This window comes from Hemitrygon akajei, chromosome 11 (assembly GCF_048418815.1).
Source record: "Hemitrygon akajei chromosome 11, sHemAka1.3, whole genome shotgun sequence".
Classification (NCBI taxonomy): Eukaryota; Metazoa; Chordata; class Chondrichthyes; order Myliobatiformes; family Dasyatidae; genus Hemitrygon; species Hemitrygon akajei.
Window position 1 is genome coordinate 13,076,212 of NC_133134.1, and position 27,219 is coordinate 13,103,430.

At 44.3% G+C, this 27,219-nt stretch overlaps 1 protein-coding gene across 2 annotated transcripts in view; it reads left to right on the top strand.

The window, feature by feature from the left end:
• Positions 1-241: 241 nt before the first annotated feature.
• Positions 242-27,219, top strand: part of slc5a10 (solute carrier family 5 member 10) — a 216,363-nt gene continuing 189,385 nt past the window's right edge. For both annotated transcript variants that reach the window (XM_073060232.1, XM_073060233.1), the window contains exons 1-3: positions 242-359; positions 8,905-8,976; positions 20,554-20,658. In XM_073060232.1, coding sequence (XP_072916333.1) covers positions 249-359; positions 8,905-8,976; positions 20,554-20,658 — 288 coding nt within the window. In that variant the 5' untranslated portion in view covers positions 242-248. The remainder of the gene's footprint in view (positions 360-8,904; positions 8,977-20,553; positions 20,659-27,219) is intronic.

Here is a 27,219-nt window from a genome sequence, read left to right on the forward strand (position 1 = left end):
ACATCTTACACCATATGGTTATGGCGTGCTGTACATTTCAGTACGTGTATTAGGATGCCTGACAGGGTGATTAAGAGCTTTGCTTTTTTAATTTAAGAGACAAACGAGCTGCTACCACATTTGGTTCATTGGGTTGAGATGAGACATTTGATTAATGTTAGATTTCCTACGTTAATCAGTTACATCATTGGCAATCAAAGTTCATAGAGAATTGATTTGGTTCATCCCTCTCAGACTCAAGAGGAACAATGGAAATGAACGAGACCAGCAGCTACTACCTTGCTGCCCAGACCTTCAGCATCTCAGATGTTATAGTAATCGTGGCTTATTTTATCCTTAATGTCTTTGTTGGCATGTGGGTAAGTGCTTGGTGTTAATTGTTGCCTATTAGTTTCTACAGTTTGTCTCTGTCCTTCAAGAATTGGCCTATTGTCCAAATGGTGAATCAACTGAATAAACTAGCTGAAGATTTATTCCATAGTTGATTTAAACCTGACCATCCAGGCATCAAGCAAGCATCCTACTGAAAGGTGATATTCCACTAACAAACATTGATCATGAGAAATCGAGGAAGTCAGCTGGGTGTATGATCTCTTATTTTGATACATGATATACTGGAGCTTGTCTTTAGCACATCCAATCTAATCAAGAATTAAACAAAACTGAATTTAAATCTTGAAAGCCATTATGATTGTTTAGCTAAAGTAATGCTTGGGATTAGCAAATTTTAATTGTCCTGGTGAAGGGTCGATGGCGAAATGTCGACTGTTTATTCTTCTCCAGTGACGCTACCTGATCTGCTGAGTTCCTCCAGCATTTGGTTTGTGTATGTGTGTGCACGCTATTCTGGATTTCCTACATCTGCAGAATCTCTTGTGTTTATTGTAACTTTTGATTGTTCTTTTGATTCTTTCACAGAGTATTAATGCAATGCTGATCTTTTTAAGAGTTGCAGTACTATCTTCTGTTGAGTTATTCCCATTTGGAATCTTTGAAAGGAAACTCCTCTGATTTCTGAAATGTTGGAAAATTATTTCAATTGCAAAGGATTTTGTACAAAAATTGAGAACTTTGCACTTGGCTCAGGGATTGAAATTAGGTTTTACTCTGTAATTTAAAAAAGTCTTGTATATATTGAAATTCACAGTACGTGGGCAGGGCCATGTCAGCTTCCACTTTTGCCTAAATGTGAAGAGAACTTGGTCTCTAAGCCTTGTTTGTTCATTCATGATCATTCTCGTGTTTCTGCCTGAGTTACTTTCAATATTATTTCTGCATTAGTGAAACAAAAGAGCCACATGAATATGCTGGAATATCTCAACAGATCTAGCAGCATCTGTGTGATAAACTCCAGCAAAAGGTCATAGATATGAAATCCAAACTGTTTCTCTTCTCACAGATGCTGCCTGATTGCTGAATGTTCCCAGCTTTTTCTGATTTTTAATTTCATTACTTCTTTATTTTTGTGGAAGTAACTGTGCTGCCCCCAGGAACAACATTCAGCGAGACTATGGTGGATCTAATAATTCCCTTTTCCCACTCAATTTCTCTGATAGTCTAATAATGTATCTATTCCAGTAGGGTGGCCGATAGCGTAGCCAATAGTGCGATTCGCTTTACTGCACCGGCGATCAGTGATCAGGGCTCGATTTTCGCAGTTGTCTACAAGGAGTTTGTATGCATTTTGTATGACCGTGTGGGTTACCTCCAGGTATTCCTGTTTCTACTCACATTCCAAAGCCGTATGGTTAGGGTTAGTGGAGCTATGTTGATGCTGGAAGTGTGGTGACACTTGTGGGTTGCTCCCGGACTGTGTCAGTTGTTGTAAACAGCACGTTTCACTATATGTTTCAACTTACACATGACAAATAAAGCTAATCTTTAAAGATCTTTAACCATTTATTAAATATGCTTTCAATGTAAAGATCTCTGAAGGTTCACAACCTTCTCAATAAGGTTCTCTTCACCTCGGTCTCAGATGGCCAGCCACTTTTTGTAAACTATGACCCAAATTCTAGACACCTTCCATCAGGGAAACATCCTCACTTTATCATCAGTGCCATCAAGACCATTCCTGATCTTCTACGCTTCGGTGAAATCACTCGTCATTCCTAGAAACATTGTGGAGTACATTTCCACAGGCAAATCTCTTATCCCTGGAATCAGCCTGGTGAACCCCCACTGCTCCATCTTTCTTGCCAAGCTTTTAAAGCCCAAAACTGTACACAGTAACCCAGATGTAGTCTTGCCAGAGTAACTGTAACAAAACATTTTCTTCATTTTAACATTTTATCAGTTTGTGGAAAAATGGTCTTCACAGCTCCCCGGAGAACTTCAGCTCAATGATCTTATCTCAATGACCTCTAGCTTTCTCATCCTTCAAGTTCCTCAATACTTCATTGATACCCAGTCTCTTGTGACCTCAGGACCTTCTAAAGCATATTGCATTAATAGCATTGAAAAGCAAACCGGGTCTATTCCAGTTTACGGGACAGTAATGGGCTCTGTCTACACTTCCTGCCGACTCGGGAAAGCAGATAATCACAGTCCTCTCCCAGCATGGACATTCTCTTTTCTCCCCCCTACCACCGGGCAGATGATACCTTAAAAACACACTCACACCACCGAGGCGAAGGACAGGATCTGTCTTGTATAATGAAGATGAACTCTTGACCTCATGGCCGATTGCACCTTACTGAATATTTGCTCTGTACTTTTCTGCAAATGTAGCACTACATTCTGCTTCAAAGTTCAAAGTAGATTTATCTTTGAAGTATGCATACTATAAACAACCTGAGGTTGTCTTCCTGCAGGCAGCCACAAAAAAAAGAAACACAATAGAGGCCATTAAAAAACCCACACAACAACAAACAAACATCCAATGTGCAAACAAGAGAGCTAATTGTGCAAATAATTGAAAGGTGAACAAATAACATACAGAACCTGAACCGCAGAGAATCAGACATGAGCTCAGAGCTAGAGAGCCAGTTCAACAATGAGGCAAGTGAACCCCATTGAGGAGCCCAGTGACCGCAGGCCACGGCCACGGAGCCCGTTCAGTGACGATGACCACAGGCCACGGCCACGGAGCCCGTTCAGTGCTGAGGGGAGTGCCGATGACCACAGGCCACGGCCACGGAGCCCGTTCAGTGACGATGACCACAGGCCATAGTCACAGAGCCCGTTCAGTGACGATGATCACAGGCCACGGCCACAGAGCCCGTTCAGTGACAATGACCACAGGCCACGGCCACAGAGCCCGTTCAGTGCTGAGGGGAGTGCCGATGACCACAGGCCACGTCCACAGAGCCCGTTCAGTGCTGAGGGGAGTGCCGATGACCACAGGCCACGTCCACAGAGCCCGTTCAGTGCTGAGGGGAGTGCTGATGACCGCAGGCCACGGCCACGGAGCCCGTTCAGTGCTGATGACCTCAGGACACAGCCACAGAGCCCGTTCAGTGACGATGACCACAGGCCACGGCCACAGAGCCCGTTCAGTGCTGAGGGGAGTGCCGATGACCACAGGCCACGGCCACAGAGCCCGTTCAGTGACGATGACCACAGGCCACGGCCACAGAGCCCGTTCAGTGCTGAGGGGAGTGCCGATGACCACAGGCCACAGCCACAGAGCCCGTTCAGTGACGATGAGCACAGGCCACGGTCACAGAGCCCGTTCAGTGCTGAGGGGAGTGCCGATGACCACAGGCCACGGCCACGGAGCCCGTTCAGTGACGATGAGCACAGGCCATGGCCACAGAGCCCGTTCAGTGACGATGACCACAGGCCACAGTCACGGAGCCCGTTCAGTGACGATGACCACAGGCCACGGCCACAGAGCCCGTTCAGTGACGATGACCACAGGCCACGGCCACAGAGCCCGTTCAGTGACGATGAGCACAGGCCACGGCCACAGAGCCCGTTCAGTGACGATGAGCACAGGCCACGGCCACAGAGCCCGTTCAGTGCTGAGGGGAGTGCCGATGACCACAGGCCACGGCCACAGAGCCCGTTCAGTGCTGAGGGGAGTGCCGATGACCACAGGCCACGGCCACAGAGCCCGTTCAGTGCTGAGGGGAGTGCCGATGACCACAGGCCACGTCCACAGAGCCCGTTCAGTGCTGAGGGGAGTGCCGATGACCACAGGCCATGGCCACAGAGCCCGTTCAGTGACGATGACCACAGGCCACGGCCACAGAGCCCGTTCAGTGCTGAGGGGAGTGCCGATGACCACAGGCCACGGCCACGGAGCCCGTTCAGTGACGATGACCACAGGCCACGGCCACGGAGCCCGTTCAGTGACGATGACCACAGGCCACAGCCACAGAGCCCGTTCAGTGCTGAGGGGAGTGCCGATGACCACAGGCCACGGCCACAGAGCCCGTTCAGTGACGATGACCACAGGCCACGGCCACAGAGCCCGTTCAGTGCCGATGACCGCAGGCCACAGCTACAGAGCCCGTTCAGTGACGATGACCGCAGGCCACGGCCACAAAGCCTGTTCAGTGACGATGACCACAGGCCACAGCCACAGAGCCCGTTCAGTGACGATGACCGCAGGCCACGGCCACAAAGCCCGTTCAGTGCTGAGGGGAGTAAACCTCACGGAGCAGTGAGCTGAATACTGGTTCAAATTGTGCAAATAGTAAAAAAAAACATGAACAGAAACACATGGAGTGTGAACTGCAGAGTCCCTGAAAGCGAGTCCACAGCTCTGCAGCCTGTTTGGCGCTGAGGCGAGTGAAAACCCATCCAGGAACCCAATGGCTGCAAGGCAACCATTGCCCTTGAACCTGGTAGCATGAAACCCAAGTCTCCTCCATCTCCCGCCCGACAATAGTAGTGAGAAGAGAGGGAGGCCAGTCAAATTCAGGCAGACAGCGCTGAACACCTGTTCATTTTTCACTCTCGTCCTGGACTATAAAACTTGCTCGACACTTTAATCAGTGCAGAGTACCGATGCTGACTATGGGTTCATCTTCCACCATCAGGCCTTGAGGCAGCGTACATCCCCAACAATGACTAGCCGGCTGTACCTATACTCTCAAGGGTCTAGTTCGCCAAACACCCTCCCAGGATATTGTAGAAGTGCCAGATCATTTGGTCACAAACAAGAGAAAATCTGCAGATGCCAGAAATCCAAGCAACATGCACAAGTGCTGGAGGAACTCAGCAGGCCAGGCAGCATCTAGGAAACGAGTACAGTCGACGTTTCGGGCCGAGACCCTTCATGAGATCATTTACTCAGTACAAAAGCACATTCTTAAAAGGGAAATTACAGGCTGCACCCTGCAGCAATCACAGTTCAGAAGTATATTTACTAGAGCATCTAGTAGTTTCGTGTGCTGTCTGTAAAACATCGCTGTTGGTTGTTGGCACCATCTTGCCAACTCTACTCCAAAGATACTCCTCCCTAGTACCACCACGATATACTTATGCTTTCAGATGAATTGTATGCATGGCATGCAAGGCAAAATATGCTGTACTCACTGTACCTCACTGCATGAGACAGTGATAAACCAATTATTAACCTGCTACAGTAGGTCATTGCAAAGATTTGGAACAGAAAAACAAAGGGCAGTGCTAAGTCAACCATGCGACATTAAAAGTAAGTTTAAATATTTGAAATCAGCGCTTTCCTCTTCCTCTAACCATAACCAGACAAGTGTTTTATGGAACTTCTTCCTCCTCATTGAACTTTTTTGCAAGCTTAGCAAGACTTCTTACAGCCTATCCATTGGTTATTTGCATTTAGATGTCATGATTATAAGTAAAGAGATAAGACAGGATGATACATCTCATAGAGCTCAAAGGAAGTGACCACTTCTGGAAGCAGTCTGATCTGGTTGGCGACCGATTCCCGTGTCCCATATTTTATTAGGAGTCAGCCTATGCAAACTCACAGCATGGTAAGATTCTCCCACTAACTTTCCCTGTAGTTTATTCAGCATAATGGATGAATCAAAGTAATACAGTCAGGTTTCTCTGCTCTGTATTAAATATAAGAGATGTGCAGCAGGGAAACAGGTCCCTTGGCCCATTGAGTTTCTGTTGACCATCTCCTAGGGCCCTTAAGCTCTTGGAGGAGCAAAGGTTATCGATGACCTCCGTCTCCATCTGACCTCTGCTTTGAGCCATTTTCTTGAGAGTGGACCTGGAGTGTCCCCATCATCTAGTTTCAGCCTTGCATCTCTCCTCTATGTGTTCTTTGGACGTCCCTTTTGCCTCTTTCCTTGGGATTCCATTTTATCACCTGTCCAGTGATGTTGTTGCTTGGCTTCCTCAAGGTGTGGCCAACCCACCTCCGTTTCTGTTGGTGTATTTTGTTGACCATCAAGCATCTACTTATAACAATTCCATCCTGCCCCCTTCTGTTCTCCCAACGTTCCCGTCAACTCTCCCAGATTCTACTCCTCGTTAAAACATCGGGGACAATTTATAGTAGGCAGTTTGGGAGGAAACGGGAATGCTTGGAGGAAAACTGTACAGCCACAGAGAGAATGTGCAAACACTATTCTGCACGCCACAGTTCCCACGGAGATTGTGTAGTGGGAGAGAGAGTTTAAAAGAAGCAAGCGGGGTTAGTCAGGACATTCTACATTCAGATTCAGATTCAGTTTATTGTCATTTAGAAACCACAAATGTAATGCAGTTAAAAAATGAGACAACGTTCCCCCAGAATGATATCACAAAAACATATGACAAAACAGACTACACCAGAAAATCCACATAACGTTTGGCAATCCCCAATCCAGAGTCCAGAGAGGCTGCTGCGTATTAATATCGCGCTACCGTCTTAGCGTGTTTCCCAGAAAGGAGCTCCAAATCCACCAGACAAACAAGACCAAAAACTAAAGCTACAAGCCCTGCACAAAACCACATAATTACAACATATAGTTACAACAGTGCAAACAATAGCATAATTGATAAAAAAAAAACAGACTATGGGCACAGTAAAAATAGTCCAAGATGTTAAAGGACTGTAAGTTCAAAAGAAATCACCACACAGTTTCCACAAGTCCCCAGGGTCCCGACAGACTCGCCATCCCACGCCGGCGGCAGAAGGGAATACCCCCGCTATGGACTTCCATGGCGCCGCCCGACTCAGCCTCGCAGACGCAGCACACACCGAAAGCGACCTGAGTCCGTCGAAAGGAATTCTCCAAGATTGTGCATAATTAGGCGATTGGCAAGGGCTAATAAAAATAAGTTAGGTTTAAGTGGAGTGGCCAAAGTATGAATGGGCCAGTGTTAGAGGCTTCGGTGAGAAGAGGCAAAGGCTTGCTTAATTTAATTTGTCTTTCTTATTACACAGTTAGAGCAAGCAGGATAGTGGAGTGCTTCTCTTGTAGGGAACATGTTGCAGTCTGACCTGTTGAGTTCCTCCAGCATTTTGTGTGTGTGTGTGTGTGTCTCTCTCTAGTTGTAAACTCCCCTACCCTGGGAAAAAGGCTGTGATTTCTGCCCTGCTATACAGTGAAGTCTCCACTTCCTACATTGCAGGGAAACAAAGTCCCAGCCTATCAGGTCTCTCCTTATAACTCAAGCCCTCTAGTCCTGGCAATGTCCTTTCACATCACCCCACACTGCTTCACAAGACTGATGTGATTTTTAGCGGCCCATCACTGTTGTGCCATCAGCTTGCACACAGGGCAATCCCGCAAACAACTATAGTCAAAATTTGCCGGATTAGACTGATTTTAACTATCAATCACTTTCTCTTTCTGTAACTCAAAAAGCCACAGGAGGGTTTTTAAAATCTTCTTCCTCTTTCTTCAAGTAAGCCTTCCAATCTGAATGAGATAGATAGATAGATAGATAGATAGATAGATACTTTATTCATCCCCATGGGGAAATTCAACATTTTTTCCAATGTCCCATACACTTGTTGTAGCAAAAACTCATTACATACAATACTTAACTCAGTAATAAAATGATATGCATCTAAATCACTAACTCAAAAAGCATTAATAATAGCTTTAAAAAAGTTCTTAAGTCCTGGCAGTTGAATTGTAAAGCCTAATGGCATTGGGGAGTATTGACCTCTTCATCCTGTCTGAGGAGCATTGCATCGACAGTAACCTGTCACTGAAACTGCTTCTCTGTCTCTGAATGGTGCTATGTAGAGGATGTTCAGGGTTTTCCATAATTGACCGTAGCCTACTCAGCGCCCTTCGCTCAGCTACCGATGTTAAACTCTCCAGTACTTTGCCCACGACAGAGCCCGCCTTCCTTATCAGCTTATTAAGACGTTAATATTAATTTAATGTTAATATTAAGCATCATTGACTGAGTGACGGCCATCGGCCAGGATCCTGGTGAAGAAGTATTCCTCTCTTCCTGTGACATGGTTCATGTGATCACAGCAATTTCCTAATACACGTAAATATACACCCAGTGGTCATGTTACAGGGTATGCTTGAACATCTGCTGTTACTGCAAATATCTATCAGCCAATCATGTGGCAACAACTCAATGCATGTTGATGAGGTCAAGAGGTTCAGTTGTTGATCAGACCAAACATCAGAATGGGGGAAAGAAGTGATCTAAGTGACTTTGATCTTGAAATGAGTGTTTCTGCCAGACGGGCTGGTTTAAGTATCTCAGAAACTGCTGATCCGAATTTTTCATGCACAACAATCCCTAGAGTTTACAGAGAATGGTGCGATAAACAGAAAACATGCAGGGAGCAGAAGTTCTGTGGGCGAAAATGGCTTCTGCGACTTTCAGATTTTCATTGACTGCAGGTTACAGTTGCATTTGATTAGTGAGGTATTATACAAAATGATTTATTTATTGTTTCAAATGTATTTCCACAACGCCTATTTGCTGCAAAATGTTACGCATCTTAGCGGTACCTTCTGATCTTCCCAGACCTGTAATTCCCACTTTCTTTTCTCCTTACAGTCCTCTTGCAAAGTGAGCAGGAACACACTCAGTGGGTATTTCCTGGCTGGCAGAGATATGTCCTGGTGGCCGGTAAGTGCTCAAAGATTTAAAGTACATTTATTACCAAGGTATGTATGCAGTATACAACTCTGAGATTTGTCTCCCCTACAGACAGCCATGATACAAAGAAAACCAAAATGAGTTCCTCATCTATAGATCAAAAAACCAACCTGCTGAGGATACACCCATTCTGTAATATTGACCTTAATGGGAGGCAGCTCTAGTCTATTTAATTTATCGGTGTCTTAATTAGATTCTTAGTGTCCAGCAAGATGTTTATTGATCATCTTGCTAGCTTAATGAATGTCAGGATTTTCTATTATCCTGAATGAGTTGTTCTTTGCTGTAGAATTAAAAATAAAACCTATTTTAGTTTCACGAGGTTTGCGTGATCGTCAGAAATCAGAAGAACTGTATGGGTTGAACAGCTGAAATAAAAGTGGAAAATGTCAAAAATATTCAACACAACAGACAATATTTGTTGCTTTGTAATTCCTGTATTTTTCTATTCTTTTTCTATTTTATTGCAATCCCTTAAAATACTCTGCACTGAAGCTTGCATTTATTTTCAAGTTTAAGTTGAATTGTCATTTAACCATACATGAATACCTCTGAAGACAGCCAACTGAAACAGCGTTACTCCAGGGTCAAGCTGCAAAACTTAGTACCAACAGTCATACACAGTGCAAGGCACATGTAGCACATGTAATTATAACAGCACTAAACGTACAGTCACACAAAAAATACATAATATAGCTCAAGTCCCTCTGCAACAGGCAACCCCATGCCATTAGCGTCTGGTTGTGCTACAACCAAGGCCACGTAGCTCTCCCACTGTTGGTCTTGCCATCGAACTAGTGAACTCCTCCGGACTTGCAGTATTCTACATTAGCAATGTCCAGCAGGGTCTTGTGATACACATGCTGTTGTTATGCATGTGTTAAATATAAATGTGAATAATTCATTGAGAACACAAGGGATTCTACAGATGCTGGAAATCCACAGCAACACACACACACAAAGTGCTGGAGGAACCCAGCATGCCAGGCAGCATCCACAGTACTCTGCAAATGTCTTAGGTGTGCGCGTGCGCGCGCACACACACACACACACACACACACACACACACACACACACACACACACACACACACACACACACACACACACACACACACACACACACACACACACACACACACACACACACACACACACACACACACACACACACATTTCATGACGTGTGTGAGTGATGATAAACCTGATTCTGATATGGGTCTCTATTGGGGACTGAGAGTGGGAAGGGGGCAGGGAGAGGGGAATTATTGTTGGGAAAAGGGGAAGTGAAAGGGGGGAGGAGTGGGAAGCATTCTGTAATGATCAATAAACTATTTGCTTGGAATCAAATGACCTTGCCTGGTGTCTCAGGGTTAGGTGTGTCTGCACCTGTGACACCCACTCAGCCCCTAGCACTCCTTCTCTGTCACCTGTCCCACGTCCCTCCCAATGACACTCCACCCTCGCTATTCCCAACATCCTTTGCTCCCGTCAGATTTACAAACTTGCTTTCCGCTCCTCACTGACAAATACAGTTCTGTGCAAATGCCTTAGGCATCCTAGTTATATATATATGCCTAAGACTTTTGCACAGTACTGTATAGAGAGGAATAACGGGCCAAGTCCTGCTGGAGGGTCACTTGCCAATAAAGACTTTATCCCTTTTCACCCTTCCTGTTACCACCATTGGGGAGGAGGTACAGGAGCCTGAAGGCTCACACTCAGAAATAACCTCTTACGTACCATCAGATTTCATATCAGTACATGAACCTGTGAACACTACCTCATTAACACAAGAGATCCTGCAGTTGCTGGAAATCCAGATCGGCACACACGAAATGTTGGAGGCATTCAGCAGGTCAGGCAGCATCTATGGCGTGAAATAAGCAGTCGATGTTTTGGGCGAGACCCTTCATCAAGACCTATTGAAAGGTCTCAGACCGAAACACTGACTGTTTATTAATTTCCGTAGATGCTGCCTGACCTGCTAAGTTCCACCAGCATTTCCAGCATTTGCAGAATCTTTTGTGTATGATTTATTGAGTCTTTGTTTATGTATTGTTTTTCACAAATTCTGTTGTATTTCTTTATTTTCCTGTAAATCCCTGCAAGAAATGAATCTCAGGGTAGTGTATGGTAACATATACGTACTTCGATAATACATTGGACTGCTTTGAATTGGTGGACTGGACTGTATTCAGGTATTTGTCTTTGAACCTGGATGAGTTTGCTGCAGTTGTTACCAACTTCATTAAAACCTGTGTGGATGAGTGTGTGCCATCCTGTACATTCCCAAACCAAAAGCCGTGGATGAACCAGGAGGTACATTGCCTGCTGAAGGCTGGAACTGTGGCATTCAAGTTTGGCAACCCAGGCCTGTACCAGAAAACCAGGTATGATTGGCAGAGGGCTATTTCAAGGGCGAAGAGACAATTTCAAACGAGGTTGGAGGCAACATCAGATGCATGGCAACTCTGGCAGGTTCAGCAAGACATTACTTCCTACAAAGCAAAACCCAATAGCATGAATGGCAGCGATGCTTCACTACCAAATGAACTCAACACCTTTTATACCTGCTTTGAAAGGGAGAACACAACTATGGCTGTGAAGATCCCTGCTGCACTTGATGACTCTGTGATCTCTGTCTCAGAGACCAATGTTAGACTGTCTTTAAAGAGAGTGAACCCTCGCAAGGTGGAAGGTCCAGATGGAGTACCGGCTAAGGCTCTGAAAACTTGAGCCAACCAACTAGTGAGAGTATTCAAGGACATTTTCTACCTCTCACTGCTACGGGAGGAAGTTTCCACTTGCTTCAAAAAGGAACAGTTATACCTGTGCCTAAGAAGAATAATGTGGGCTGCCTTAATGACTATCGCCCAGTAGTACTCACATCGACAGTGATGAAATGCTTTGAGAGGTTGGTCATGACTAGACTGAACTCCTACCTCAGCAAGGAACTGGATCCCCCTGCAATTTTCCTATTGTCGCAATAGGTCAATGGCAGACACAATCTCAATGGATCTCCACACGGCTTTAGACCACCTGGACAACACAAGCACCTACTTCAGGATGCTGTTCATCGACTATAGCTCAGCATTTAATGCCATCATTCCTACAATCCTGACTGTGAAGTTGCAGAACCTGGGCCTCTGTACCTCCCTTTGCAATTGGATCCTCAACTTCCTAACCGGAAGACCACAATCTGTGTGGATTGGTGATAACATATCCTCCTCGCTGACGATCAACACTGGCACACCTCAGGGGTGTGTGCTTAGCCCACTGCTCTACTCTCTGTATACACATGACTGTGTGGTTAGGCATAGCTCATATACCATCTACAAATTTGCTGATGATACAGCCATTGTTGGTAGAATCTCAGGTGGTGATGAGAGGGCGTACAGGAGTGAGATATGCCAACTAGTGGAGTGGTGTCACAGCAACAACCTGGCACTCAACGTCAGTAAGACGAAAGAGCTGATTGTGGACTTCAGGAAGGGTAAGATGAAGGAACACATACCAATCCTCATAGAGGGATCAGAAGTGGAGAGATTAAGCAGATTTAAGATCCTGGGTGTCAAGATCTCTGAGGATCTAACCTGGTTCCAACGTACTGATGTAGTTATAAAGAAGGCAAGACAGCGGCTATACTTTATTAGGAGTTTGAAGAGATTTGGCACGTCAACAAATACACTCAAAAACTTCTATAGATGTACCGTGGAGAGCATTCTGACAGAATGCATCACCGTCTGGTATGGAGGGGCTACAGCACAGGACTGAAAGAAGCTGCAGAAGGTTGTAAATCTAGACCGCTCCATCTTGGGTACTAGCCTACAAAGTACCTAGGACATCTTTAGGGAGCGGTGTCTCAGAAAGGCAGCATCCATTATTAAAGACCTCCAGCACCCAGGGCATGCCCTTTTCTCACTGTTACCATCAGGAAGGAGGTACAGAGGCCTGAAGGCACACACTCAGCGATTCAGGAACAACTTCTTCCCCTCTGCCATCCGATTCCTAAATGAACATTGGATCTTTGGACACTACCTCACTTTTTTTACTAACACAGGTTTAAAAAATCTATTCACTATATGTCAAGATGTACAAAAGAGCTGGATGAATTCAGCAGGTTGGGCAGTATCCGTTGAAAGAAGCAGTCAACGTTTCGGGTCAAGACCCTTCAGCAGAGTCCTGACTGCTTCTTTCAACGGATGCTGCCCAACCTGTTGAGTTCATCCAGCTTTTTTGTACGTCTTGATTTGACCACAGCATCTGCAGTGTACTTTGTGTTTACTATTCACTATATGTAATTGATTTATTTGTTTATTTTGTTATTAATATTTTAATTTATTATTATTATTATTATTATTATTATATTTGCCCCTTTTCTTCTATATTATGTATTGCATTGAACTGCTGCAGCTAAGTCAACAAATTTCACATCACTGAAATTTGATAATAAACCTGATTCTGATTCGGATTTTGTGCAGAGATGAAGATAAAAGAAGCTTAAATGTCAATACTGCTCTTCACCGCTAGGGGTCACTACAGACTGCATTATAACCGGTCTAATATTTTGAGGTATCGATGCTGATAATTATGAAAGGAAATGCTTCAGCCAATTTGCACATAACAAGGTCTCATTACTATCTCTGTAATTATCCCTTGAAAGTGGCATCATAGGTAGAAAGAGTCATAAAGAAAGTTTCCTGGCACATTGGCCTTCATAAGGGAATTGGGATGTTATATTGAAATTGTATGAGACTGCTGAGGCCTAATTTGGAGTATCGTGTCTAGTTTTGGTCACCTTCCTACAAGAAGGATATAAATCAGATTGAAAGAGTGCAGAGAAAATCACAAGGATGTTGCTGTGACTTGACCTGAGTTATAGGGAGAGATTGAATAGATTAGAACTTTATTCTCCAGAATGTAGAAGATCGAGGGGAAATTTGACAGAAGTACACAAAATTATAAGACCATAAAATTTAGGAGCAGAATTAGACCATTTGGCCTATCGAGTTTGCTCCATCATTTCATCATGGCTGATCTAATTCTCCTCTCGTCCCCAATCTCCTGCCTTCTCTCCGTATCACTTCATGCTCTGACCTATCACAAATCTAACAACTTCTGCCTTAAATATACATAAAGACTTGGCCTCCACAGCTGCCATTTCTTTGCCTATTCTCCTAATCTATCTGAGTCCTTCTGTAGAATTATGAGGGATATAGATAGGTTAAATGCAAACAGGCTTCTTCCACTGAGGTTGGGTGAGACCACGATCAGAGGTCATGGGTTAAGGGTGAAAGGTGAAATCTTTAAGGGTATCTTCTGCACTCAGGGCTTCCAGCAGTGCTGCACCCCCTCAGTACTGCGCTGAAATGGAAACCTAGTCACCGTGCTCAAGTCTGTGGATTGGGATTTCAATTCTCGAGTTTCTGACATAGTATGTTGTGCTGCAGTAGCACATATGTAGTGTCGAGACCTGCAACGTCAAGTCAAGTTTATTGTTGTTTAACAATACGCTCATATACCGTCAAACGAGACGATTCTCCTAACCAGGGTGTAAAGCACTGTAGTATACATAACACATAACTTATGAAAGTAAGGATGAAATTACAGATGGAATACACATAAATAAGTGAAGTGCATACATTAAATATTGTAAGGTACAGAACAGATTAACCAGTGGTACCTTGAATACAATGCGGCAGGGAGTTTGAAGCCTAATGGTCTGAGGGAAGGAAGTGTTTCTCATCCTGACCGTTCTTGTTTTTATGCATCGTAGTCTCCTGCCTGATGGTAGAAGGTCAAAGAGGATGCTGGATGGATGGGTGGGATCTTTAATAATACTGCGTATTTCCCTCCCCTCTGTCTCACCACACAGTCCCTTTTCTCTGTTTCCCATTCCCCATTCTGGTGGCTCCCTCACCCCTTCCCTTTTCCACACCTGCCCTCGCTTTGGCTCCCCTCCTCCATCCCTTTCTCCCACGCTCCACTCTGCTCTCCTGTCAGATTCCTCCTTCTTCAGGCCATTTCCCATCAGGCCACCTCCCATCTTCTTACATTGGCCCCTTGTTATGTTTTGAATGTAGCCTCCATGCCCCCAGTTGACCCCTGTTCGCCTAGGGTGAACCGCCATCGCCCCTCCAGTAGTGCAATACTTCGGTGTAAATACGGTGTAATGCCCCCCAGTACACGCTCACAAGACAAATACCAGACAATACCCAAAAGTGAGTAAATAATTGCAACTTTATAGTGATTTCTCAGTGATGGGTTAGTAGAAACAGATAACCTAAAGGCGCCAGAGTAATAATCAGTTTGTCAGTTTGTGCACATATTTTAATACATTGGAGCTCACACCTCCATTTCTTTCCACAACGACCTTCCGAGCCTTCGGCCACCGTCCGAACCGCCAACGTCCAGCATCCGTCGCTCTCAAACCGCTGCCCACTCCTCACACGTCCATCCTCCTCGCTCTCCTCCCGAAAAAGTCCGCGAACTCCCGCTCAGCTTACACAGACAAGATAGCATAACAATTCTCCATTGGTTATTTTCCCCCTTATCAGTAGCCATAACCCAAACATACCAGACACATAGCATTACAGAGAAGCCATTTTGTTAGCCTAAACAGTTAATACCACGGTTACTGGTACTGAGAAACCTACGTGTAACTCCAGAACATAAACCTAATTGCAAGAAAAAGATGGAGGGTCAAGAGATGCGAGTCTTAATTTGTTCTTCTACTTTAAGCGAGGCTCGCACGTATTACATGGTAGCATCATGGCGAACGCAAATCATGTACTTTGTACATATAACCATAGTGAGTTATTTAAACAACAAGGAATGATTAATCAAATAATATATTTATGATATTTCTCAAATATTGCATATATATTAAATGCACACCATTCCCCTCTCTCAGCTTCCCCCTACCTTGTCTCACCCAGCACCTGCTAGCTTGTAAGCCTTCTCTTCTCCTCCCATTGGCTTCTGCCCCCCACCCCCATTTCCAGTCCTGATGAAGGGGCGCAGACAAAAAATGGTGACTATTTATTCCCTTACACAGATCAGAATCAGAATTACTGGCATATGTTGTGAGATTTGTTGTCTCTGCAGCAGCAGTACATTGCAATGCGTGATAATGGAGGAAAAAACCTGACTTACTGTAATTCATAGTTTTCATAACTCATATACTATATATAATAGTAAAATGTAATAGATAGTGCAAAAATACAAATTTAAAAAAGTAGTGAGGGAGTGTTCATGGGTTCAATGCCCATTCAGAAATCTGATTGCAGAGGGGAAGAAGCTGGTCCTGAATCAGTGAGTGTCTTCAGGCTCTTGTACCTCCTCCCTGATGGTAGCAATGAGAAGGGGGCATGTTTGGCTGATGGGGGTCCCGGAGGCTAGTGCCCATGATGGAGCTGACTATATTTACAACTCTCCGCAGCTCATTTCGATCCCATGCAGTAGCCACACACACACACACACACACACACACACTCACACACACACACACACACACACACACACACACACACACACACACACACTCACACACACACACTCACACACACACACACACACACACACACACACACACACACACACACTCACACACACACACACACACACACACACACACACACACACACAGAGTTAGAATGCTCTCCATGGCTTATCTGTAGAAATTTGTGAGTGTCCTTGCTGACGTATCGAATCTCCTCAAACTACTAATGAACTATAGCCGCATTTGTGCCTTCTTTGTAGCTGCATTGATACGTCGGGCCCAGGAAAGATCCCCAGAGATATTGCCAGCTAGGGATTTGAAATTGATCCCTCTAGGGGGGCTTGCCTTACCCTTTTTAAGGCCACACTCAGTTGTTTGGCTGCCTGACCTGCAGAGTTCCTCCAGTGTTTTGAGTGATGCTTAAGGTTTCCAGCACCTGTAGTCTCTGGAGACTGCAGAGCCGATACTAGGTCAATCTGTATTGAGTTTCCCTTCAGTGCTGATCCAAAGAATCACAGATTGAGAATAGCGAGGTCCCCTGTTTAAGCAGCGGGAGAATTGCTCTCAGGGAGTGGTGAATGCTTGGAATCCACCCCCCCAACCCAAAGTACTGAATCATTGAATATAGTCAGGGGTGAAATAAAAGAACTCATCTCATTACAACCACCAGGAAGGAGCTATAGCGATCTGAGAATGCACACTCAAGTGTTTTAGTAACAGCTTCTTCCCCCACGATAGATTTCTGAACAGACACTGAACCAACCCATGAACACAACTTCACTATTCTGCTCTCTATTTTCACTACTTAGTTATTTTTTAAATATACTCAGTGGCCACTTTATTAGGTACACCTGCTTTAATCAGCCAATCATGTGGCAGCCACTCACTGCAGAAAAGCATACAGACATGGTCAAGAGGTTCAGTTGTTGTTCAGACCAAACATCAGAATGGGGAAGAAATGTGATCTAAGGACTGACCTTGGAATGATGGTGCCAGATGGGGTGGTTTGAGTATCTCAGAAACTGCTGATCTCTTAGGCTTTTCACGAATGACCAAGTCTACAGTTTACCAGGAATGTTGCAAGAAACAGTGAGAGCGAGTTCTGTGGGCAAAAACACCTTGTTAATGAGAGAGGTCAGAGGAGAATGGCCAGGCTGGTTCAAACTGATTGGAAGGCAACGGTAACTCAAATAACCATGTGTTACAACAGTGGTGTGCAGAAAAGCACCCCTGAATGCTCAACATGTTGAGTCTTGAAGTGGACAGGCTCCAGCAGCAGAAGACCACACCAGGTTCCACTCCTGTACCTAATAAAATGGCCAATAAGTTTATCGTTCTTATTGTTATTTACAGTTTCTTTTTTATGTATTGCGCTGTACTGCTATTGCAAGTCAGTGAAGTTCACAACATATGTCAGTAATAATAACCTGATTCTAGATCAATGTTTCCGAACAGGAGGTTAAGTGGAGGTGGAGATGAAGTGGGGTTTCCTCCAGAGCAGGTGCTTTCCATCCATTTTTATGCCATGGACCAAGCAAGGCATCCATAGACCCCAGGCTGGGAACCCCTGCCCTAGATGCTCCGGTTTCCTCCCACATCCCAAAGTCCTGTGAGTTCGTAAATTAGTTGTCCAAGTGTGTAGCTAGGTGGTCAAACGGGGAGAGATAATGAGAATCAAGTATTTTCTATTGTGTGCAATTTATGCTTTTGTCTGTGAATGCGAATTATCTGACGGAATGTGCCTGTGATGCAGCTGCTAGTAAGCCTTTCATTGCACCTGTGCACACATTTACATGGAGCATGGTCGCAGGAAAGCAGCATCCATCATCGGGCCTCCCACCACCCAGGCCGGGTTCTCTTCTCACTGCTGCCATCAGGAAGGAGGTATAGGGGCTTCAGGACTCACAGCACCAGGTTCAGGAACAGTTATTACCCCTTAGCCATCAGGCTCTTGAACCATAGAGGTAACTTCACTCAACTCCACTCCAATCACTGAATTGTTCCCACAACCTATGGATTCACTTTCAAGAACTCTTCATCTCATGTTTTTGGTATTTATTTCTTATTTATTTACTATTATTATTTCTTTCTTTTTGGACTGGCACAGTTTGTTGTCTTTTGCAGGTTGGTGTGGTCTGTCATTGATTCTGTTATGATTATTACTCTATTAGGGATTTATTGAGTGTGCCCACAAAAAGATAAATCTCAGGGTTGCACTTGCTGACATATAAGCACTGTGATAATAAGTTTATTTTGAACTTTGAACTTGTACTGGAGCATGCATATGACAATAACCACACTTGGTGAACTGTGAGCACTATAGAAGCTCCAGAAGAGGTTCACGAGAAAGATCCCAGACTGAAAGGGTTAACTTAAGGAGTGCTTGATGCCTCTTGGCCTGCACTTGCTGGAGTTTTGAAGTTTAGAGTCTTGGGGTGTCAAGGGTTACGGGGCAAAGGCAGGAGAACGGGGTTGAGAGGGGTAATAAATCAGCCATGGTGGAATGGCGGAGCTGGCTTGATGGGCTGAATAGCCTAATTCTGCTCCTAGGTCTCATGAAATACAATGAGATACAATAAGATAAATTCAGCTTTGACTTACGTAGGGAGCTTGAGGGGTCGATTGGCCAGCAGCAGCTCCGATTTGTGCACCCACGACCCATAAGCTCAGTTACAGCACACAGGAGACCCAGACTCCGGGTACCTGCCTCAACAGCTCCCAGCAGAGATCGACAGGATAAGAATTATGAGGATGAAAACCATTTCATAAAATTACTGGAGGATCAAAGATCAAATGCAAAATTAGCTTAGGAAACGTTAAGCCAGCAGCTGGCAAATATCGCCGTCATTAAAAGGTACCAGACTATGCTTGCTTTAACCTGATTCATTCACTGAGTCAGCCTCTTTGGAACTTGCCTGAAAGTGAAGACACTAAATTAAACTGAAGTCTGCATTTAACAAAAAAAAACAAATGCGGGACTTGCCCAGCAGGTCAGGGAGAGTGGTGGAATGAGTGTTTCAGGACGTGAGGCGTTCGTAGGTTCACAGAGAGATCTGGCACTGTAAAAAGCCCTTCGGTCCAGATAAGAGGTCCGTAGTCAATTTAACTAATCTCACCCCTCTGTGTCCCACAATTCCCAGCCTACTCATGCATTGCTATCATATCTGCTTCTACCACCTCCCCTGACAGGACAGTCCACAAAACAGAGTCAGAGTTCTTATCACTACCCTATGTCATGAAATTTGTTCTGTGGCAGACATAAAAATTACTATAAACTACAACAAGAAATGGTGCAATCTAGGAATAGTGAAGCAGGGCTCACGGTCCATTCAGAACTCTGGTGGCAGAGGGGAAGAAGCAGTTCCTAAAACGTTGGGTGTGAGTCCTCAGGCTCCTGTACTTCCTCCCTGATGGTAGTTATAAGAGGAGGGCATGTCCCAGAGGGTCCTTAATGATGAGACACCATCTTTCTGAGGCACAGCCTCTTGAAGATGTCCTCGTTGATAGGGAAAGTTGAGCCTTTGATGAAGTTGGTCGAGCCTGCAACCTGAAATCAGTCTCCTTGGCTCACTAGTGCATGTGAAGTGCTGCCTCATCTGGAAGGAGGGCTTAAGGTCCTGAATGGTGCTGAGGAAGGAGGTGCAGGTGTAACTCCTAGATGTGGTTACAGGGGTAAGTTCCTGGAGGGCAAACGGAAGGGAGGGACGAACAGACAAGCAAGTCGTAGAGAAAGCCATTGGCATGCCTTCATCATGATTGCATCAACGTGCTGGACCCAGAACACATCCTTGGAGATGTTGACACCCAGGAACTTTCCACCATTGACCCCTCAATAAGCGTGTTCTCCCAACTTCAGTCCTGCAATATTCTCGAGCTGAAACGTTAACCGCCCATTTCTCTCCACAGAGGTTGCCTGACCCCCTAACGTGCATCTTGTGTTTCACCGTTTGGACGTAATGCATGGTTTCAGAGTCTAGAGGGCAGCCAATAACCATTGTTAAGTTCCTTATCATGGAGCAACTCTGATCGTGCTGTTCTTCACAGATTGGGGCATCGCTATTCGCCAGCAGTGAAGGTTCTGGGCTGTATATTGGACTGGCGGGCACTGGGGCAGCTGGAGGGATCGCGGTTGCCGGATTTGAATGGAATGTAAGTCTAGCAACCAACTTACCTCCGAAAACTGCATGGTCCATTGCTTCTTTAATAAATTGTACGGATAAACCTGTTACCATCGGGTAGGGGGTGTATTACTGGAATTGGAATTGGCTTATTATTGTTGGGTCTGCTGCGATATAGTGAAATACTTGTCTTGCATATCGTTCATGTAACTGTAGATCCGTTTATTACATTATGCGTTGAGGTTCATTGATTGTGTACCATGTCGTATGACACAGACAGTCATGGTCTTTCCATGACAAGGGGTTGTTCTTGGCGAATTTTTTTTACAGAAGGCAGTGTCAAGAGGGGTGATCCCAGCCATTTTCAATACTCTTCAGAGATGGTCTGCCTGGCGTCAGTGGACGCATAACCAGGGTTCGTGCGACCAGGCCTGTTTGAAGCAAACCCTGCCCAATCATCACCAGCATGTAACCTGTAACACCAGAGATCCCAACACACTGCTACACTATGACAGGGAATGTGCTTTGGAGCTCTCATCAGGTAGAAGTTGCAAAAGCCTCGGGACTCGCACCAGTGGCTTCAAGAACAGTTACTGCCCCTCAGCCATCAGGCACTTGAACAAAAGGTGATAACTACTCTCATTTATTGAGATGTTGCCACAACCAATGGTCTCACTTTAAGGACTCTTTATCTTGTTATTTCAAGCTCTCATTATTTATTGCTATTTATTTAGATTTGCATTTGCACAGTTTGTTGTCTTCTGTGGCCTGCTTGATCTTTCATGGATCCTGTTACAGTTACTATTCTAATAGATTTGCTGAGTATGCCTGCAGGAAAAAGAATCTCAGGGTTGTATGTGGTGGCATAGAAAACCTACAGCACAATACAGGCCCTTTGGCCCACAAAGTTGTGCCAAACATGTCCCTACCTTAGAAATTACTAGGCTTACCCTTAGCCCTCTATTTTTCTAAGCTCCATGTACCTATCTAAAAGTATCTTAAAAGACCCTATTGTATACAAGTATGTACTCAGGTAATAAAGTTTAATTTGACCTTTGAAACTTGAGATATGTACCAGCCGCTCCTACAACCAGCACCCATGGCTTCACATGACCGTGATCGAGGGGCAAAGCAGGTGCTACACCTTGCCCGAGGGTGACTTGCAGGCCAGTGGAGGGAAGGAGCACCTTACACCTCCTTTGGCAGAGTCAGAATAGAGAACAGGTGGTAGACAAGGTAAAACTATAAGAATAAAGTGTAACAGTCACAGAGAAGGTGAAGAGCAGGTAGACAATAAGGTAAATATCAGAAGGTAGATTGTGAGGTCAAGAGTCCATCCTTTCATACCAGGGAGCCATTTAATAGTCTTAAAACATCAGGGTAGAAGCTGTTCTTGAAGCTGTTTGTATGTGCTTTTTCAGGCCTTTGCCCATGGGAGAGGGGAGAAGTCAGAATATCAAGTGGGGGTGGGGGTAATAAGCTAGCTGCTTTACTGAGTTTGTTTTATCGTGGCTGAATATCGATAGGCCTGGGAAAAGTGGACATGAGAGCGTATTTCCAACAGTGGGAGGCGGGTTTCCAATAGTGAGAGTGGAAATGTGGAGAGGATGTTTCCAGCAGTGGGAGAGTCTAGGACAAGAGGGCACAGCCTCAGGATACAAGGATTCATTAGCCAGAATGTGGTGAATCTGTGAAATCCATTGGTACAGATGCCATGTCATTGGGTATATTTGAAATTTGAATAGGTACATGGAAGGGAGGACTATGGTCGAGGTGCAGATCGATGAGACGAGGCAAAATAATAGTTCAGCATGGACTAGATGGGCCAAAGGGCCTGTTTGTGCGCTGCAGTGTTCTAGTGTTCTAATGGAGTTAGGAGGGGAAAGAAATCAGCCCAGAAAAGGCCCTTTGACCCAGAATGCCTGCACTGTGCATGATGCTCGTCCCATCTGCCTGAACACGACCCACATTCAAAGTTCAAAGTTCAAATTAATGGATTATCAAGTATGTATTTGTCACCATTTACCATCCTGAGATTCATTACTTTGCAGGCCTTCACAGTAGAGCAATGGAATTAATGAGAAAACTGCACACAACACAGAATGACAAGCAACTAACGTGCAAAAGAGGACAAACCGCAAATACAAATAAATAAATAATACTCCATAAATAAATAACACTGAGTTTCCTTGAAATTGAGTCCGTAAGTTGTGTTCAGTGATCAGGTCAGGGTTGAGGTGAGTAACGTTATCCACGATGGTTCAGGAGCCTGATGGTTGAAGGGTAATAGCTGTTCCTGAACCTGCTGGTGTGCGATCTAAGGCCAAGGGAGGTGTGATTAGCCGATGTGGGGAGGGTTCCAGTGGTTGAATGCGTGGTTGCTCTAGGCTGGGGGTGGGTGAAGGAGGAACTGGTAGATCAGGAGGAGGCAATAAAGGGACAGAGGGGGAGTAAGTTACCTGAAAATGGAAAATTTGGTGCAACACCGTTGGATTGTAGACTACCCAGAATCAGAATTACAATTAACTTTAATACCACTGGTATATATCGTGAAATTTGTTGTTTTGTGGCAGCGGTACATTGTATCACATAATTTTAAAAAATTACAATATATATAAAAATGTAATTAAGTAAGTAGTGCAAAGCGAGAGCAATAAAAGAAAATAGTGAGGGAGTGTTCATGGGTACATTGTCCATTCAGACATCTGATGGCAGAGGTGAAGAAGCCATTCCTGAAACAAGAGTCTTCAGGCTCCAGTACCTACTCCTTGATGGTAGCAATGAGAAGAGGGCATGTCCTGGGTAAATAAAACCATAAATTACAAGTATATATATATACACACACACACAAAAAAGGTTAGAAAGCATGAAGAATTCCAACAACCTCCACTGAAGACCAATGATAGTTAAAAGGCTGACATCGAACATTACAGCCCAGTACAGGCCCTTTGGCCCACTGTGTTCTGCCGACCTTTTAACCTACTCTAAGGTCAATCTAATCCTTCCCTCCTACACAGTCCTCCATTTTTCTACCATACAAGTATATATTTGTATTTATACTAATTATTATTGGGCAAACATGCATGGTTTAATTTGTCATTTTTGTGGCAATACACAATAATAAAACAACTATAAATTACAGTGAGAAATATATACATATCATGAAATTTATTGCTTTGCAGCAACAGTACATTGCAATACGTAACAATAAAAAATTACAATAATGAATATATATATAAATAAATTGAGGAAGTATTGCAAAAAGAAAACAATAAAATAAAGTAGCAAACACGAGGAAATCTGCAGATGCTGGAAATTCAAACAACAACACACACAAAATGCTGGTGGAACACCAACAAGGGTCCCTTCAAGGGTCTCGGCCCGAAACGTCGACAGCGCTTCTCCCTATAGATGCTGCCTGGCCTTTTGTGTTCCACCAGCATTTTGTGTGTGTTGTTGTTTAATAAAAAAAAGTAGTGAGGTAGTGTTCATGAATTCACTATCCATTCAAGAATCTGATGGCAGAGTGGAAGAAGCTGTTCCTAAAACATTTAGTGTGTATCTTCAAGTTCCGGTACCTCCTCTTTGATGGTAGCAATGAGAAGAGGGCATGTGCTAGGTGAAATATATATATTATTAAATTAAATCAGTGGTGCAAAAACAGCAAAAAAGAGAAAAAAAAGATTGTGAGATTGGTCATGGTTTCATTGTCCAATCAGAAATCTGTTGGCGGAGGGGAAGAAGCTGTTCCTAAAACATTGAGTGTGTGTCTTCAGGTTCCTGATCCCAGCTTCAATTCCCACCCCATTTCTACCATCTGCCATTTATTTCCATTCAACAACCTGAAACTTCGGCATAAGTATCAGAGCATTCCATTGTTTCCTCATTTTACTAAACAAATTTACCAATTGAAATATAAATCTACCTGGTATTTTCTTGCATAACTTAAAATTTCATTTAGATTTTTAAAAATCTTTCATCAAAATATCTGCCCTGTGTACCATCTGAGGTCAGATGACAATTGTATTCGTTCTTACAAATCAGTTGATACACCTTATGGAACTTCCTTATTTTAAAGTATAATCACATTTTTGGGTGTTCCCTTATAAATTCAAATAGTAGTTAGGGCGTAAATAGAAACCAGGCTTGTTTCAGTGGATATTACATGAAAGAATTGTTTCGTTAGTCATTTGTGCTAAACACGCAACAGTCCATCATTGCAGTTGGCTGTGCAGGCCAAGTCATTGGATATATTTAAAGTGGAGATTGATAGGTTCTTCATTAGTGAGGATGTCAAAAGTTATGGAGAGAAGGCAGGACAATGGGTTTGAGAGGGATAATAATTCACCCATGATTGAATAGTGGAGCAGACTTGATGGACCAAATGGACTAATTCTGCTTCTATGTCTTATGGTCTAATGGTCTCATGGTTGTATGTCATATTTTGTTCCATAGTCATGTTCTGTTGCCTCAATAGAGGTGAACAACGTATGTCAGGAATAGTAAACCTGATTCTATTTCTGAATTTCAGAGATGGACCACATCTGATGGATGAAATCAGATTGTGTTCTTAGACTAAAATACAGGGGTAACTCAGTTTAGACCACACTTGGAATATCCTGTTCAGTTTTAGTTGCGTCATTATAGGAAGGATGTGGAAGCTTTAGAGAGAGTACAGAGGAGATTTACCAGAGTATTGCCTGGACTTTTGGAGTAAAGGAGGATCAGAACTGAATTGAAAGAGGTGTGCAAGATGATAAGAGGTATAGATAGAGTGGGCAGAAATAGTTAATACCAGAGGACATTTGTTTAAGGCTGGGATTCCCAACCTGGGGTCCATGACTCCTTGCTTGATGGGATTGGTCCATGGCATAAAAAAAGGTTGGGAACTCCTGTCTTAAGGTGAGTGAAGGTAAGTTTAGGGGTGATATCACAGGCAGGGTTTGTTACTCTGTGTGGTAAATGCCTGGGCTGGTGATGAAGGCTGATATATGATGAACAATAAAATATATTCTTCGGTTTCTTAAGGTGGGGGATATAGTGAGATAAGCTCCCACTACCTATTAACTACTCCCAATGGTGTGTGTCTCAAATAGCCTCTGACAACCAAGTCTAGCGCCAGGCCTTCACGTGCGGCTCAGCTACTAAGCCTGGTGGAATCATTTCTACTGACAGGAGAACGGGTAAAGGATGGTTACTGGTGCCTTAAAATCAGTCTCTTCGAGCAGATGAGGCTCGTCTAGGTTGGCAGCTCATCTAGGAGAAGGAAAATTCTGATCTCAAACCTCCACTGCCTTGAGGCTATACCCACTCATGGGGAAGGCTCCGGGAGTAAACCCCTAGGGAAAACTCCGGAGCTGGAGTCCCTAAGACAGTCCGACGTTGAGTTCAACACTGACTGACAATTCCTGCGACGCTGCTGGTGCCAAACTGTATCGGTCTCTGCCGTTCCTTTGGGTTCACCAGATGCACGAAGAGGGTGAGTTAGCTACATGGGCGACAGCTTGCTCTCCATATCGTACCGCCGTGGCTTGAATATCTAGGATACAACATGCATGGTCAACGCTGATCGATGGAGACTTCACAGAGAGACAGTACAGTAACAGGTCCTGCCGGCTCACTGAGCTCGTGCTGCCCCATGTGACCAAGCAATCAAATAACCGGTACATCGCTGCAACGAGGTAATGACGCAGCTCTATAAAACTCTAGTTAGGCCACACTTGGAGTACTGTGTCCAGTTCTGGTCGCCTCACTATAGGAAGGATGTGGAAGCATTGGAAAGGGTACAGAGGAGATTTACCAGGATGCTGCCTGGTTTAGAGAGTATGGATTATGATCAGAGATTAAGGGAGCTAGGGCTTTACTCTCTGGAAAGAAGGAGGATGAGAGGAGACATGATAGAGGTGTACAAGATATTAAGAGGAATAGACAGAGTGGACAGCCAGCGCCTCTTCCCCAGGGCACCACTGCTCAGTACAAGAGGACATATCTTTAAGGCATCAAATCAATAAGAAGTCAAAGGTTCTAAAGTTCATTTATTGTCAAAGTATATAACACTGAATTATTTCTTCACCAGATAGACATTAAACCAAGAAAGAAAAGAAAGGATGCACAATCATCAACTCCCAAATCTCTCCTCCCTGCACCAAAAAAACCGAACAAAGATGGAACAGACACATCAACCCCCAAATCCCCACCCCCACATACATTAAAAATCCGAGTAAGATCGGGTGAAAAACACAGAATATAAAAAACAGCATTCACTGAAAGAAGGCAACAGTCCAACTCCATAACCGAAACGTAGAAAACTTGGACAACGTTCTCCCTCTGCGTACCAGAGTGATCTCACCAGTGATAAAAAGGCAGTCTCCCCTCTCAGTACCAGAGTAATCTCACCAGTGATAAAAAGGCAGTGTCCCCTCTCAGTACCAGAGTGATCTCACCAGTGATAAAAAGACAGTGTCCCCTCTCAGTACCAGAGCCATCTCACCAGTGATAAAAAGGCAGTGTCCCCTCTCAATACCAGAGTGATCTCACCAGTGATAAAAAGGCAGTGTCCCCTCTCAGTACCAGAGTGATCTCACCAGTGATA